The sequence below is a fragment of the Odocoileus virginianus genome, chromosome 15 (genome assembly GCF_023699985.2).
Source record: "Odocoileus virginianus isolate 20LAN1187 ecotype Illinois chromosome 15, Ovbor_1.2, whole genome shotgun sequence".
NCBI classification, from domain to species: Eukaryota; Metazoa; Chordata; class Mammalia; order Artiodactyla; family Cervidae; genus Odocoileus; species Odocoileus virginianus.
The window spans coordinates 46,354,807-46,371,082 of NC_069688.1; the positions used below are offsets into that span (position 1 = coordinate 46,354,807).

The window sequence follows — 16,276 nt, forward strand, 5'->3', positions numbered from 1 at the left end:
TGGAGAATCCCAGGACGGGGGAGCCTGGTGGGCTGCCGTCTATGGGGTCGCACAGAGTCGGACACGACTGAAGCGACTTAGCAGCAGCAGCAGCAGCAACATAGATAATATAAGCTATGAAGGCCATATAACTGGTTTCTTCTAACTGCTCAACTCTGGAGTTTTAGCTGAAAGTAGCCACAGACAATAACTAAACTAACAGATGTGTCTGTGTTCCAACAAAACTATTTACAAGACATACAGCACAGATTTGATGCCAGCGACAGAGTTTGCTGATCCCTTGCTCCAGGGAAAAAAATTCAAAAGGTCCACACATACATGCCTAATAAATTAATATAGAACCTGCATTAAAAAAATAAACACTATTTCTTGCTTCTGGTAAGGGGGGACTTATTCTTGAAGAGAAAGTATTTTCCAAGTAAAAATTTATACAAATTATAACCAATTCCATTTTCTAGGTATAATTACCAAATCTGATATTAAACTCTTGACTTCTTCCCTAACTAAAAGTATTTCTTATTAAAAAAAGGGGGGCTATTGGTTTGATTTTTATGAGGTTCAGAAAGCAAGGATATAATTACAGGATACATTGAGTCAGTAAAGTATGCATTTACTAGTTATAGATGTCAAAGGCACCAGGCAAAAGAAAAAATTTAAAAAAAAACGACTACCTCTTGCTTCCCTATAATGTGTCAGAATTCTACTGTTCATTTGGGCTAGTACTTCGTTAGTGAAAGAAGCATCAAGGGATAATATTGAAAGAAATATATTTGTTTTTACCACCTTCTTCAAAGATTAGAGATACGCTTCTAATTTCCCTACAATGGTGAAGTAATTACTCATAAATTTGTTGGATTTATTTTTAACATCCACAACTCCTAACAATATGCACTCCAAAACTTAATAATCTATTCTGTGATTCAGGGTTCTAGTATTTCCTTTTTTCTTCCTAAACCTAACTTTCTAGAGTCCAAAGGAAACTATCTCATTCAGCTATCTAGTTTTTGAAGGAGTCTGCTTCCATTATCCATTTTATTGCCATTTATTCATTTAAAATCCTATCTCCCTTGGTTTTCATCTATTTTTTTTCATGCAGGTTCATACAGTTTGACCTTTACTCTTGCCATTTCACAAATTTTCCTGATTCGTGAAGTCCTTGTGTAGCAGACACTGCTGCTGTCTCAATCCACACTGGCTTATTCCTTCACTGTTCCCTACATAGTGATGCTTTCTAACTGTATTTGTAATATTCTGCCTGACTGTTTTCTCTGGCACAGGAATATGTTTGAGCAATGAGTTCCAGAGAGTTAATACCCACCAGAAACAGTCTTAATCCAATAGCAAAGGAAAGTTATGGATACATATCTCCAGCCTCCTTACCCACTGCATGGGATAACTTTGAGGAAATGATACTTGGTCTCCCAAAAGTACCAGTAAGATTGAGATACAATTGCTAAGAGGTTAAGGTCTTAAATGCATCTGATATTGTATTCCTTCCTTAACTGGATCATTTCCCACCTCCCTACAGGCAATGCCTTGGATTGCCTTACATATAAAACTACCTGCTCTTAAATTTTTGTGTGCTTAAGGTGGTCCTCAATCAAAGATGGTCCTCTAACCTTAAAATTCCTGAGTTCCTGAGATTTTGCACTGAGCCGTGTTCACAGCATACCAGCCATGAAATCACCACTGTTTTGCTCAAGATAGGATTTACACTGTCTGTTTCACTTTTGCTAGTTTTCAAACAATCAGCACAGCCATCATTGCATTATTTTCCCAAGATGTAGCAACACACCAGGATGATGGCTTTAGGCATCTTCTAAAGTGCCTCTCACCCTGGAGAAGGAAACGGCAACCCATTCCAGTATTCCTGCCTAGGAAATCCATGGACAGAGGAGCCTGGTGGGCTACAGTCCACGGGGTCGCAAAGAGTCAGACATGACTGAGCAACTGAACAACAGCAAAGTGACTCATGGTCACCTTACCTGTTATAATTGAGTGCTCATGAAATAGCGGCAGCACACCTCAGCTATACTGGACACAGGAGGGGCGTGGGTGATGGGGCTGAGGGCACGCCTCCAGGGCACGTCTGCTAGTGGCAGGCAAGGCTCTGAGAGCCAACAGAGGAGTCGAGATGGCCAGCCTCCACACAGCCATGAGCCTGGAGGGTCATGGACACCAAGGGACAGGTCTAGCTGGTAGCCAGCCTGGCGTGGGTTCTTCCGCCTCAGCTGAGCACCTTCCCCACCCCACAGACGTGGAGGATCACAACCCTCCAGTTCTCAGCTAACACTCCCCTATTCTGGGTTTTGAATCAGCTTTTCCATTCCTGGCACCTGGCGGGGTGTCCAGCCAGAGAAGACTGACCGGGTGGCAGAGGTTGGAGGGCACCACCATCCTACATAGGGTCAGACCACAGGCCAGCGGCCAAAGTCCAGTCTCTGCTGAAAGACAGTTAAGAGCTGTCACTGTGAAAATGGGTGGGGGTCGGGTGTCCAATCTCTTGGTCAGGAAGATCCTCTGGAGATGGAAATGACAACCCACTCCAGTATCATTGCCTGGAGAATCCCATGGATAGAGGAGCCTGGTGGGCTACAGTCCACTGGGTCTCAGAGTCAGGCACGACTGCAGTGACTAAGCAGCAGCAGCAGGTGCCCTCAAGCTGGAGGGGGATCTACATCACAAACCGCAACTCAAACTGTGTTACTAAGAAACTCCTACTGAGCAGAATCTGATGTTAACTTTAAAGGAGAGATTTGTTCTTTGCCTTCGAATTGCAATAGGGGCAGTGTGGGCAGACAGTCCTTAGCATGCCACTCTTACCTGGCTAGCATGTGGCCATTAGCACAAGACCCTTAGAGCAGTGGCTAGAGATGCCCCTCTGCCAACAGTCAGACTCCCAGCGATCCTCCAGGCAGAAAGTGCAGTGAGAGGTGGGTTATGCCCTTTGCCCCAGGTCCTCCTGGGCCTCGAGCCTGGGAACCAGTAGGTGAGCTGGGGTGGTCTGGGACAGGCTAAGGGCTGTGCCCTGCAAAGTTCCAGAGCCCCTGCCAAGCCCGCCCAGTGGCTGGGCTCAGGCCTTGACCGAACAGCGGGGTCAGTCTCCATGAGTCACAGTCCATGGAGGCCTCAGCACCTGAGTATGTGGATAACTGTCATTAAGGTAACAACTTAAGGTAACAGTCTGTGCATTTAAGTTTCAAAAACTGATACAGCTTGATCAGTTGTCTACCCTTAGGAGGTGGCCAGAGGTCAGGGTTAAGTTGCAAGAACACTGTACACCATTACTTCAGGTCCACCTCTATGGTTGGGGCTATTCTCAAAGAAGGGCAATTGTTGTGAGCTGGGAATTAATCTGACTGGTATTTGCCACAAATGATTCTCTCCAGTTTAAATGAAAAGCCTGCAGTCCTGGGCAGTGGGTTCCCTCAGTGATGACGGCTGCACAGGGTCTGGGGACCCCGTCCTGAGAGCACTGCCGGCCTCATCTGCCAGGCCCGGATCCCGTAGGAGGACCCAGACCAGGGGCTGGATGTGAACACTCCTGGGCAGGGTAACCAGTCCCCTTCTCTTAGCCAGGGCCTGTACCTCAGAGAGCAAAGGCTGAGTCTCGAGACCTTGCCTTTTCTTGTCAGAACAGAGAATATCATTTGTTTTGGTGGAGGTTCGCGGGAATATTCTGACCCAACCATGACCTGACCTCAAGAACAAAGGATCTGACGCTAACTATACCCCTCCCTCACCTTTCCTATAATGGGCTTTGCTGAAAGTTTTGGAGTTCTGAGGATGTGAGCCATCTGTCTCCTCTCATGGCATTGCAATATATTTTTCTCTGTTCCAGACTCCGAAGCTTTCGTACCATTTGGCCTCACTGCGTGGGGCACACAGACTTGCATTCAGTAACACTCAGAACCCACCATCCTGTAAGCACAACTTAGATTTGTGTTTCAACAAATGTATGACTTTATAGTTGTTCAAATGTAAATGTATCTGCCACTTCCAGATAACAAACATAGTGTAAACTAGATGTTTTTTTAAATTTTCAGTTCAAACAGAGGAATATGGTATAGAAAAATAATCTTCCCAACAAAATTTTTCACTCTCCTCCTTCCAAAATTAGGAAATCTAAGACCCATAAACTATTTTTAAAAGTCTAACACTTTGAACATGGAGAAGCCCATAGAACTGAGCCAAAGAGTAAATAACAGAGTTACTCAATTGAAAAACCAGACTATGAAACCCTTTCATCAGTTGGAAAACCACTTCATGCTTCAACCTGAGGTAGAACCTTTGGAAATGTGATTAATCTTCCCCATTCTCTCAATTCCTCTTCCAGTTGGTCCCATCAATCCAACCTCTCCAAAGTGTCTTAAAAAACCATCTCTTCTTCATTCCCATTGCTCTTATGCCCATTTGTCTTTCCTGGGATCATAACCTCCTATCTAGGCTCCCTGTTTCATTTCACTTCTTTATTCTGGAACAATCTGACACTCCCTCATCAAATCTAAGACTGTTCAAACATGTAAGAGCTCAAGTCCTAACATCACTTTCAGCATTTCCATAAAACATACGGACATTTACACTATATTTAGACAACTCATTTGTTGCCTAAACATGTCGTGTATTTTTGTTTCTGTTTGGAATGAAGTTTAAAAATAATATTTACCTAAAGATTAAGCAAAATGTTTACCTGTCTGAAGCTACGTCACTGGCAATTTGGCGCTTCACTCCTGACCCATTTTTAATAGAATCCTGTCTTGTGAGCCCATGAGATCGACTTTTCTCCACTGCAGGTACAGATAAGTCACCTGAGGGGCCTTGGAACTGGGCCTGCTCGTGCAGTTTTGCCTTCTTCTCCTGAGGCGCCTCCTCATTCCGCAGTCCTCTGAGAACCTTCGGGTCAGGTTGCTGTGGTGTATTAGATCCACTATTATAAAACCATGCTCCCGATTTAGTGAGGATTTCTTGTTGTTTTCGGCACAAATTACATACCCACATAACCTGCACGTGAATATACAGGGAAAAGAAATTAGTGTTTCCAAAGTTAAAAGCAAGTAAAAAGAGAGACAATAACTCAAGCTAACAAAATACATATATAAATGTATGGTCATTCTTTCTAAAGTTAAAACATAATCCAGATTAACTACTATTGTAAATTAAATCACATATCTTTTAACTCTGTCAAAATAACTATAATGAAATAGACAATATTTACTGGCAGCAGAAATACCAAACTAGAATGCAAAATTACTAGTTGTTCCTTTGTATTCTTTAACTGCTTTTTATTTAAAATAGGGGCATAGTAAAATACACAGAAAATGGATTTTGAGGCTAGAAAAAATTGGATTTAACACCAACTCCAAGGAACCTTGGCAACCACTTTTATTTTGTTTTCTCTTCAAATTGGATATATATGTCTCTTCATGTTTCTCCAACTAAATTCAAAGTTCAACAAGGTACTGAACCTTCATGTTTATAAAACTGAGTTCCCTTAATGATAAATAAGAAATAGGGATAGTAATATTCATTTTCCTATTATTGTTTTGAGGATTGAAATAATTTATATAAAATGTCTGGCACAATGGCATAATGCCTGGTTTATGTTGGACTTTCAGTACGTTACCTACTAATACTAGGTTAATCTTTTATCACCAAATATATTACAGCTTATTGAGGGTCTTTTATTTCTTTTGAGTAGCTCTTAATGGCTAAAATAAAGCTAGGAATATTGCTGATTAATAGAAACCTAAAAATTCCATAATTTTGCTAGGACACTTTACATAAAATGCACCATTTAACCATTTTTAAGTGCACAGTTCAGTAGTATTAGGTATATTCACATTGTTGTGAAACATATCCCCAAAATTTGTGTGTCTTGTAAAATTCAAAGTCTATATCTATTAAACAGCAAATTCCCTTTACTCCCTCCCATCCCCTGGTAACCATCATCCTACTCTTGATTTTTTAATAGATGCATTTTTCAGACTCCAGGAATCAAAGAAGTTTGAAACTAACATCTGTATGGGCAGATAAACTTTACCTTCTTCTGAAAAATGTTTTTCAATTAATTAAGAAAAAAAATCAAGTGTTTTTTAATGTCATATTTATGTCAAATACTGAATCTTAAGGCTCTCCAGATGGTTCAACATTTCTTCTTGGTTTCAATCAATTATAATAATATAGCTAATCGCAGTAAAAGAAAAATTCAACATGCTATTTTCAACTGATACAAGGATGCTTTTGTAAAATGCAATTTAAAATTTTTGCTTCATTGCCCATTATTTCAGTTCACATTGTACAGTCTATATCAAACAACACTGCACTTGATCATTTTTATTTTGTTCTCTCTTCAAATTGGATATACATTTCTCTTCATGTTTCTCCAACTAAATTCAAAGCTCACTGGGGGCAACATCTCTATCTTCTATTTGCATAATGCACATGTGTGCATGCTCAGTTGCTCAGTTCAGTTCAGTCGCTCAATCGTGTCTGATTCTTTGTTACCCCATGGACCCCAGCATGCCAGACCTCCCTGGCCATCACCAACTACCAGAGATTACTCAAAGTCATGTCCATTGAGTCAGTGATGCCATCCAACCATCTCATCTTCTGTCATGCCCTTCTCCTCCTGCCTTCAATCCCTCCCAGCATCAGGGTCTTTTCAAATGAGTCAACTCTTTGCATCAGGTGGTCAAAGTATTGGAGTTTCAGCTTCAGCATCAGTCCTTCAAATGAACACACAGGACTGATTTCCTTTAGGATGGACTGGTTGGATCTCCTTGCAGTCCAAGGGACTCTCAAGAGTCTTCTCCAACACCACAGTTCAAAAGCATCAATTCTTCGGCGCTCAGCTTTCTTCACAGTCCAACTCTCACATCCATACATTACCACTGGAAAAACCATAGCCTTGACTAGACGGACCTTTGTTGGCAAACTAAAGTCTCTACTTTTTAACATGCTGTCTAGGTTGATCATAACTCCCAAGGAATAAGCGTCTTTTAATTTCATGGCTGCAATCACCATCTGCAGTGATTCTGGAGCCCAAGAAAATAAAGTCTGACACTGTTTCCACTGTTTCCCCATCTATTTGCCATGAAGTGATGGGACTGGATGCCATGATCTTAGTTTTCTGAATGCTGAGTTTTAAGCCAACTTTTTCACTCTCCTCTTTCAGCTTCATCAAGAGGCTCTTTAGTTCTTCTTTGCTTTCTGCCATTGGTGTCATCTGCATATCTGAGGTTATTGATATTTCTCCCGGCAATCTTGATTCCAGCTTGTGCTTCATCCAGCCCAGTGTTTCTCATGATGTACTCTGCATATAAGTTAAATAAGCAAGGTGACAACACACAGCCTCGACATATTCCTTTCCCTATTCAAAACCAGTCTGTTGTTCCACGTCCAGTTCTAACTAGCTTCCTGACCTGCATACAGATTTCTCAAGAGGTCAGGTGGTCTGGTATTCCCATCTCTTTAAGAATTTTCCGGAGTTTGTTGTGGTCCACACAGTCAAAGGCTTTGGCACTGTCATTAAGCAGAAGTAGATGTTTTTCTGGAACTCTCTTGCTTTTTTGATGATCCAGCAGTTGTTGGCAATTTGATCTCTGGTTCCTCTGCCTTTTCTAAAACCAGCTTGAACATCTGGAAGTTCACAGTTCATGTACTGTTGAAGCCTGGCTTGGAGAATTTTGAGCATAACTTTACTAGTGTGTGAGATGAGTGCAATTGTGCACTAGTTTGAGCATTCTTTGGCATTGCCTTTTTTGGGGATTGGAATGAAAACTGACCTTTTCCAGTCCTGTGGCCACTGCTGAGTTTTCCAAACTTGCTGGCATATTGAGTGCAGCACTTTCACAGCATCATCTCTTAGGATTTGAAATAGCTCAACTGGAATTCCATCACCTCTACTAGCTTTGTGCATAGTGATGCTTTCTAAGGCCCACTTGACTTCAGATTCCAGGATGTCTGGCTCTAGGTGAGTGATAATCACCATCGTGATTATCTGGGTCATGAGGATCTTTTTGTATAGTTCTGTGTATTCTTGCCACCTCTTCTTAATATCTTCTGCTTCTGTTAGGCCCATACCATTTCTGTCCTTTATTGTGCCCGTCTTTGCCTGAAATGTTCCCTTGGTATCTCTAATTTTCTTGAAGAGATCTCTAGTCTTTCCCATTCTATTGCTTTCCTCTATTTGTTTGCACTGATCGCTGAGGAAGGCTTTCTTATCTCTCCTTGCCATTCTTTGGAACTCTGCATTCAAATGGGTATATCTTTCCTTTTCTCCTTTGCCTTTCACTTCTCTTCTCTTCACAGCTATTTGTAAGGCCTCCTTAGACAACCATTTTGCCTTTTGCATTTCTTTTCCTTGGGGATGGTCTTGATCCCTGCCTCCTGTACAATGTCACGAAACCTCCGTTCATAGTTCTTCAGGCACTCTGTCTATCAGATCTAATCCCTTGAATCTATTTGCTCAGTCAGTTGCTTGAATCAGTTGCTCAGTTGTGTCCAATTCTTCTGACGCTATGGACAGTAGCCCACCAGGTTCTTCTATCCATGAGATTCTCCAGACAAAAATACTGGAGTGGGTTGCCATTTCCTACTCCAGGGGATCTTCCTAACCCAGGGATCGAACCCGTTCTCCTGCATTCCTTGCATTGGCAGAAGGAATACCACTGAGACACCTGGGAAACCCTATTTGCATAATAAGAGTTTATACATTATAGAACAGTAAGACCTTCTAAGTGTTTGCTAACTTGAAATCATTTGAAATCTTTCTGGGGGATGTAGTATAATAAAATTTTTATGCTATTACACTAAGACTCATGGTTCATCCATCTCCAAAAGAATTAGTCATCAATAACATTAATTTTTGTTACAGTCTTATTTTTATAAGTAAATAAGAAAACATTTTTGATATTAAAATATCAAAATCTCACTCAAATTTTTAAAAATACATCATAGTTCAAATTTCTTTTGGTTTCAATACATATGAAACATAAATACATCGAACTCATCAATAGTCTCAAAAATCAAATTTCAACCAAAATTTGCAGCTTTTAAATGCCATCTTGTGACAAATGTAGGTACTGCAGATCTCTTTTAAAATTGAAAGCAACTAAATATAGAGCCAGAAAATAATATTAAAAATTAATTTGAACCTTTCTGCTTTATTTTTTAAAAATTATGATTCATGTTAACAGTGATAATACAGCTATATGATTTTATGATATGAAGTTATCTGGACTAAGTCACACTCAGAATATTGAAGAATAACATCCTTTTGCACCTGGTAATTGATAATGAAACAGAAATGAGAGTTTGTGAACTATCCAATCATGATCATCTGCAGAAACAACTTACTGCTGCTTCATTATTTGTCACAAGGTAAGCAGGTTACTTAAACTCTTTCAGAGAGTCTCAAGAGTGTCCGGAGAACAGCAGCTAAGTGTCACCTGGAAACTTTAGAAGTGCACCTTTTCAGGCTACCCCCCAGACCTACTGGATCAGAAATTGGGAAAGAATGCAGAAATGTGTTATTTCCTTTTATCCATTTGCCAAATCCTACAGGTGACCCTGGTGTTTGGTAAAGGTAAGAGAGCCACCGTGGCAGCAACTCCCAACTCGCATGTCCAGTGAGTCGCACGCGCTCCTCAGAGTGGCCAGGCAGGCGAGAGGAGGCCATGACCAGCCCTGCCCATTGACCTCAGAGTAAACTAGGTAAGTGCATGATACTATTTGTACACATTTATAAGTTTAAATTAACTCATTGTACGAACAGTATCATTTCCAGGTAGTGCAAAATGAAAAAAAAAGAAGAACTAGAAGCACTATGAGCTTAGTTTTCCTTATCTGTTAACACTCAGTGGATATTAATATATAAAATAAATGACTGCAAGGTGTGAAGGATGCTGTCTGATTCCTATTAAAGACACTATGTCTTAATACTTTTCTCATACTCTCTGGCTATCCACATTGTGCTGTGGTTAATCGCTTAGTCGTGTCTGACTCTTTGCAACTCCATAGACTATAGCCCACCAGGCTCCTCTGTCCACCGGACTCTCCAGGCAAGAATATTGGAGTGGGTCGCCATGTCCTCCCCAGGGAATCTTCCCAACCCGGGGATCAAACCCAGGCTTCCCCCTTCGCAGGTGTATTCCTTACCGTCTGAGCCATCAGGGAATTCTGACTGGATCCTGTGTTCCTTCCTAAACTGCTGGCCTCTAGTAATCCTCATATCCTAACACTGAATTACCCCTCTCTCACTATCTCCTCCTACTCTCGGATTAAGAATCTATTAATCTTTAAGGATCAGAAAGTCTAAATCTACTCACTTAAATTAATACAGAAACTGACAATTTCACTGGAAGCCCTTTACATACATTGCAACTTATCAATTGCTGATACGAACAGTGTCTTACAAACACATACATGTGCTGTGACGTGAATTTTCACTAATTGGCTATGAAACAACTGATGTCTATTACAGCTGAATTCTGTGTCTGTGGAAAGAAATTAACTAATTTGGGATAAAATAGCAGGACTTTTGTTAATGGAATCCTTTAGCAAGTTAAGTTAACCAGCAAATGTACCTTATGATAAATGCTTTCAAAACATCTTAGAAATACATATGCTCATAAATCACCAAGGTTAAAGCCTATTAGTTTGGCTGGTCATCATTTATCAAAAAAGAAAAAGAAAAAAACTAGGCCCTGAGAATACAAAGACACACAGGATTCAAAATTATAAGGTATTACTACTTTCAATTCTAAATATCCCAATATTTTCAAAGTAGTACAGCAATATAAGAGGTGAAATACTAGTGGCCCAAATTTGTCCCTTATTACCATATGTTCCCTCCACAAACATCCTTGTTGGGATTAAAAAGGGGAAAAAACTAAGGAAAATAGGAGTATCTCTTCAAAACCATAAAACTGGTAAATGTAATAGCTAAATTTCATAGTCACAAACAAAACTATGTTAACTGCATACAATAACTTAAAGGAATGTAAACCTCGAACACTCTCATTTTCATCTAAATAGGGATAATAAATAACAGAGTATCTCAGAGAAATGAAGGATTACTGCTTAGAGACTGGTGCTCATGAGACCAAGGCAAAGTTGGTAAAACCAGCTAACTTTGCACAGAATGAAAGAATTTACTAAACTCCAGTCTAATCAGACTAGGCTCTACCACTAATCTACAATGCTTATCAATGTGTGCATTTGTCAGAAAAAAAGTGTTAAACTGATTGGTTTAACCCTATCACATGACTAGAAAACTGTGGAAGATCTAGCTAGCTATTAAATTTATTTCCTTTTTTCTTAGAAAATTACATTTCCCAATCTCCCTTGTAGAGATGGCCATTATTATGTTCTGGCCAATGGATTACAAGCGAAATGATGTGTGCCATTTCATGACCACTCAAAATTCTCATATGCAATGATCAAGCTCCTCATTCAAGACCCTGGGGAATAAAGGATCCATTAAAAAAAAAGAAGGAGCCTGGGAATCTGAATGACTATTTGGAAGGGAGCCTCTGATGATCAGCCACAGACAGCAGTGTGGAGTTCACACTGTGAGAAATAAACTTCTGTTATGTTGAGCTACAGAAACTTTCTAAGTTTATCATTTGCAGTTGACTAATTCAAAATCTTTCCTAAGCACATGTTCTACTGAATGCGTCACCAGCATAACTCTTTATATGTGAAGAACAATGCATTACTAAAACGGGCATAAAAATGTGCTTCAGTGTTGTTCTGGAGCCAACTTTCACTGAGTCTTAAGAACGGCTTGGGCACATTTCTTCTCAACTCTGCATTCGATGAAGTAGCCTGAGTTACTTGAAAGCAGCCATACTGGATGTTTTTAGACTATGAAAATTGGAAAATACCACCAACCAGGACATTTTCTTACAGAAAGCCTGTGGTTAGCATTTTTCAGTGCATCACTGAATATAATGTATCTAATATAATCTCCTAAAAGATTATACATTTAGTATTAAAAGACAAACTTGGATGAAGCTGTAATTTACCATAAAATTAATTCAGACCATAAAATTTTAATTTATTTATAGATACACAAGTAACTATTAACACTAACTCATTCATTATTTATTCACTCACTCAGTATTCACTAAATGCCTAGTGTATGCCAAACACTATGCTAAGAGCTGGCAAATACAGCTCAGCAGACATAGATTTTGCTGTGGAGTTTAAAGTATAGTAAAGAAGACAAATAATTGCAAATGATCACACAAATATTCTTTAGATTACTATTATGAGAAATGCTACAAAAGGAATACAATCACACCATAAATCCCTGATGCTTCCTCTCCCCAGGCCCAGGCTGAATTTGGGGAAAAAAAGAACGCAGAGATCTTCAATAGGCCTGGAAATCCAGAAAAGTCAATTACAGCATTACCCTACTGTTCCCATCATTAGATCTATGGTGTTTCTGTTCCCCAAAAGGTAGAGTTCAGTGGCACTGCAGGCTACTAACCTACATGCCCCTTCCCTAGCGCTATCATGGTACAACTGGCAAGGAAGTACCAGACCATACTTTAAGAGGATTAAAGTTTTTCAAACATGTTCCTTAAGGAATTAAGAGATCAATGTAATTTCAATGTAAGGGGCTTATAGATTACAAAACAAGTATCAGAAAATTTCTTCCCTCTGATACCCCAAGACAAGCAGCCAGACTTTGCCAAATTCCCCATGAACCACAAGCATGGCATCTCTAGCTAATATACAATCACATTTGTCGGTTGACACAGGAGAGTTCGGCAGTGTTTTCATTAAGCCTGTCAGGAGACAGCAGCAGCACAGAAGAAATTCTTACTTGGAGCTCTCCAAGTCTTGTTTGGCTATTGATAATGGCTTTGAAAAATTACTCACAAAGAAACATAGGTTGTTTATTTCTCTAATTATTTATCTGATCTTCCTCAACAGCAGATTACCCAGATTTCTTTCAAAACTGAGTACTAAATTTTAGCCTGATAAATAGCTCCTTTGGATAAATTCTCTATGCTTTACATTTCTACCCCTTCCCCTGCTGTTTTCCAAGAAAGCATCTGGGTGTCCCGTGGAGCTTCTGCTGCTAACATCAGCCGCTCATCTAACTCGTAGTCTGGTTCTGCTCTGCTCAGACAGGACCGCGCTCCACTGTTGACTGATCTCACTCCAGCTCCCAAGGCTCTGCTGACTCCTCCTCGCCTCTGAACAACCCTCCGTTCAGCCGCGGCCCCAGGTAGCTGTGCGGCAGTCTCTACGGCAGAGCGGCCACAGCCCTCGGCCCTCAGCACTGGCGGGGTGTCACAGCAGGGACACGCAGCTACTTCTGTGCCCTCCGTGCCCCCTGAGCTGAGGATAGTTCTGGAAAGCTAATGCTGGAAGGACATCCAGAAAGACATCGCTTCCAAGAACCTCAAATATTAATGTTAGTTAGTTAGAATAGAAAACAGGAGTCCAAAATGGCAGTGGCTAGAAGACAAGAAAGGGGAAAGCCCGAGAAAAATAGAACAAAGGAAGGTCAAAGAAAGGTCCGAGGACCAGAATGAGGACTGCAGGCAAAACAGCACTCCTGGCTAAGCCAAATTTACATAGGGCAGGCCCAGGGGGAAGGAAAAAACATATAAAAAGAGGAGCCAAAGGGCGCGCTCTCTCTCGCTCTCTCTCCCCCACCCCACACACACACACACACACACACACACACACACGCTGGGGCACTCTTCTCTTCCCATCTTTGGGTCGGCATGCCCTCACGCCTCAAGAATGGATTTACCTGTTATTATCTAAATAAAATAGAGCTGTAACACAGAGCTGTAACACTGATTTGTCTAAGAGCTATAACACGGTCTGTTTGAGACCTGAGAGCTATACCACAGTCTGTCCAAGACCCGAGAGCTATGACACGCAGCAGACTTTAATGTCCGTCACTCCAAATCTTTGTTGTTACGAGACAAAAACCAAGAAGTATACACTCGCCTGACATTAATAAGGGTAAAAGCTGCCCTTTGACTTAACTAATAAGCATCATCATCCTGAGTCAAAGACTAGAAAAGAACAGACTAGAACATTGCTCTGACCATCTGTGCCTTCCCACTGTCTTTCTTCTTCCTCACCATGTACAGGTAGAAGCCGCAGACTCTTCCTTGACTGTGTCCCTGACACTCTCCCCAAGAACCCTCAGGCTTGGACTTAGGCCTATGGCGTCCCCCTTCATCATTCCAAAGCTTCCCAAAAGAAGCCAGCTTACTGATAAAATAATCTAAACCAAAAGGCACTTCAAATATACTATACCTATTTCTCTGTGAACTGAATACTGTCAGTTACAGTCAAAAATTAATATTCGCCAAAGTGCAAAGTATGAACCAGAACCACACCTAGAGAAAGAAGAACTGGAAACGTCTAGTTTCCGATAAAATGGCTGGTTCCTCTACTCTGGCAGGGTGGGAGGCTGCAGCGCACAGAAAAGGAAAGTACTCTTTTAAAAGACAGGAAGTGAAGTGAAAATGAAAGACAATTAAGTGGAAAATATAGTCATTTATTGTACTGCCATGCAGTCAATATTACTAAACATTTTAGGTATCTGTATTTTTATCAAAACAAAACACACAACTGTTGAAAAAAATACCATTTTAACTTATCCTTAAAACCTCAGGGAAATTATTATAAAGAACTAAAAACTATAGTGACCTCTACCATTCTGCCTAAACTTAAACCTTTAAGCCTCTTTCTACTTTCCTTAACTCTTATTTTTATATATTACTTTGTTTCATGGCATGATAAAAATCTTAACTTTTAACTTTTTTCTGCTAAAATAGATATTGCTTGTATAGAAAGATTTTTGTTTCTGCACCCAGAATTTTAGCTTATAAAAAGTAGAAATAAACTAGTAAAATTAAAACAAAATGAAGGTAGGAGCAGAGCTGAAGCCTTAGGGCCACTGTGCCCCCAGCCAAAAAAGCAGGCACCAATGGCTGAAAACAGAGCTCTGTGGGATAAAAGAACTAAATGTGCTCCTTGTAAAATGAAAACTTGGAGTCAAGATTCACTTCTTGATGCCCAGGGGATTCATTAATAAAAGAAGCTGGAAATTACTATAGAAAACTGCCTCAACCTACAGATTACACATAGCTATGGGCTCAGATAAATGGGACACAGTCTTGTAACAAGACCCGCAACAAAGCCAACCATGACCTTGGTTTGTATATATGAATTTGCAAGATCATTAACTTAAAATACCACTACTATGTTAATTTGCAGTATCACTAAATATCAAGATGGAAACAAGATCCCAGCTCACTTCTAAAGACCTGGTTCTGCATTGGAGAGACCAGACACTGCATGTAGACAATCACAAAATTGTTAATAAGGAAAACATAAGTTCAGGGGAAAGGCAAAGCGGGGTGGGGGGAGGCAAAAGGGAGGCAAAGAGAAGGAGAGAGAGAAAAGGAAAAAACTACAGCAAAAACTTAAAAAAAAATCATCTCACCAAAAAAGAAATGGGGTCTAGATGGTTTTAACATTTGATGCTTACCAAACACTGAAAAGGTGATCACAAACTTTTTTGAACTATTATAGAAAGGAGAAAAAAGGTAACGTCCCCAATGCAATTTATAAGACTGAAAAGATTTTAATAGCAAAATCAGAAAAGAGCAGTAAATTAGCTTCCTATGGCTGCTGTCACAAATTACCACAAACTAGAAATACATTTTTGCACGACTCTGAAGAACCAGAAGTCTGAATTCAAATTCAGCATCAATGGACCAACATCAAGGTATCAACAGGGCCTTGCTCATTGAAGAGACTCTAGGGAAAATCAATGCTTTGCGTTTTCCGGCATTCAGCTTCTGATGGCTATCAGCATTCTTTGGCTTGTGGTTACATCAGTCCAGTCTGTAAGGACAGCACCTTCCGGTCTCTCTCTGCTACATCCTCACATCACCTTCTCTCTCTGTGTGTAAATCTCCTCTTATAAGGATGTGTGCGTGTGCTCACTCAGTCATGTCTGACTGACTCCATGGACTGGAGCCCACCAGGCTCCTCTGTCCATGGAGTTTTCTAGGCAAGAATACTTGAGCAGGTTGACATTTCCTACTCCAGGGGATCTTCCCAATCCAAGGATCAAACCCACATCTAGCCTATTCATGCAGAAGAATTATATTCAGCAATCAAAATGAATGAATTAGAAGATGTATGTGGATCTAAATCTCAAAATAGATAAAGAAAAATTTCAGAAAAATATATACAGTATGATCCATAATATAAAGTTTAAAAC

The 16,276-nt window shown here is 40.3% G+C and overlaps 1 protein-coding gene across 33 annotated transcripts in view; it reads right to left on the reverse strand.

The window, feature by feature from the left end:
- RIMS2 (regulating synaptic membrane exocytosis 2) overlaps nucleotides 1-16,276 on the reverse strand; it is a 586,561-nt gene that overhangs the window by 411,929 nt on the left and 158,356 nt on the right. For all 33 annotated transcript variants that reach the window (XM_070477293.1, XM_070477273.1, XM_070477284.1 and 30 more), the window contains one exon: nucleotides 4,691-5,001. In XM_070477293.1, coding sequence (XP_070333394.1) covers nucleotides 4,691-5,001 — 311 coding nt within the window. The remainder of the gene's footprint in view (nucleotides 1-4,690; nucleotides 5,002-16,276) is intronic.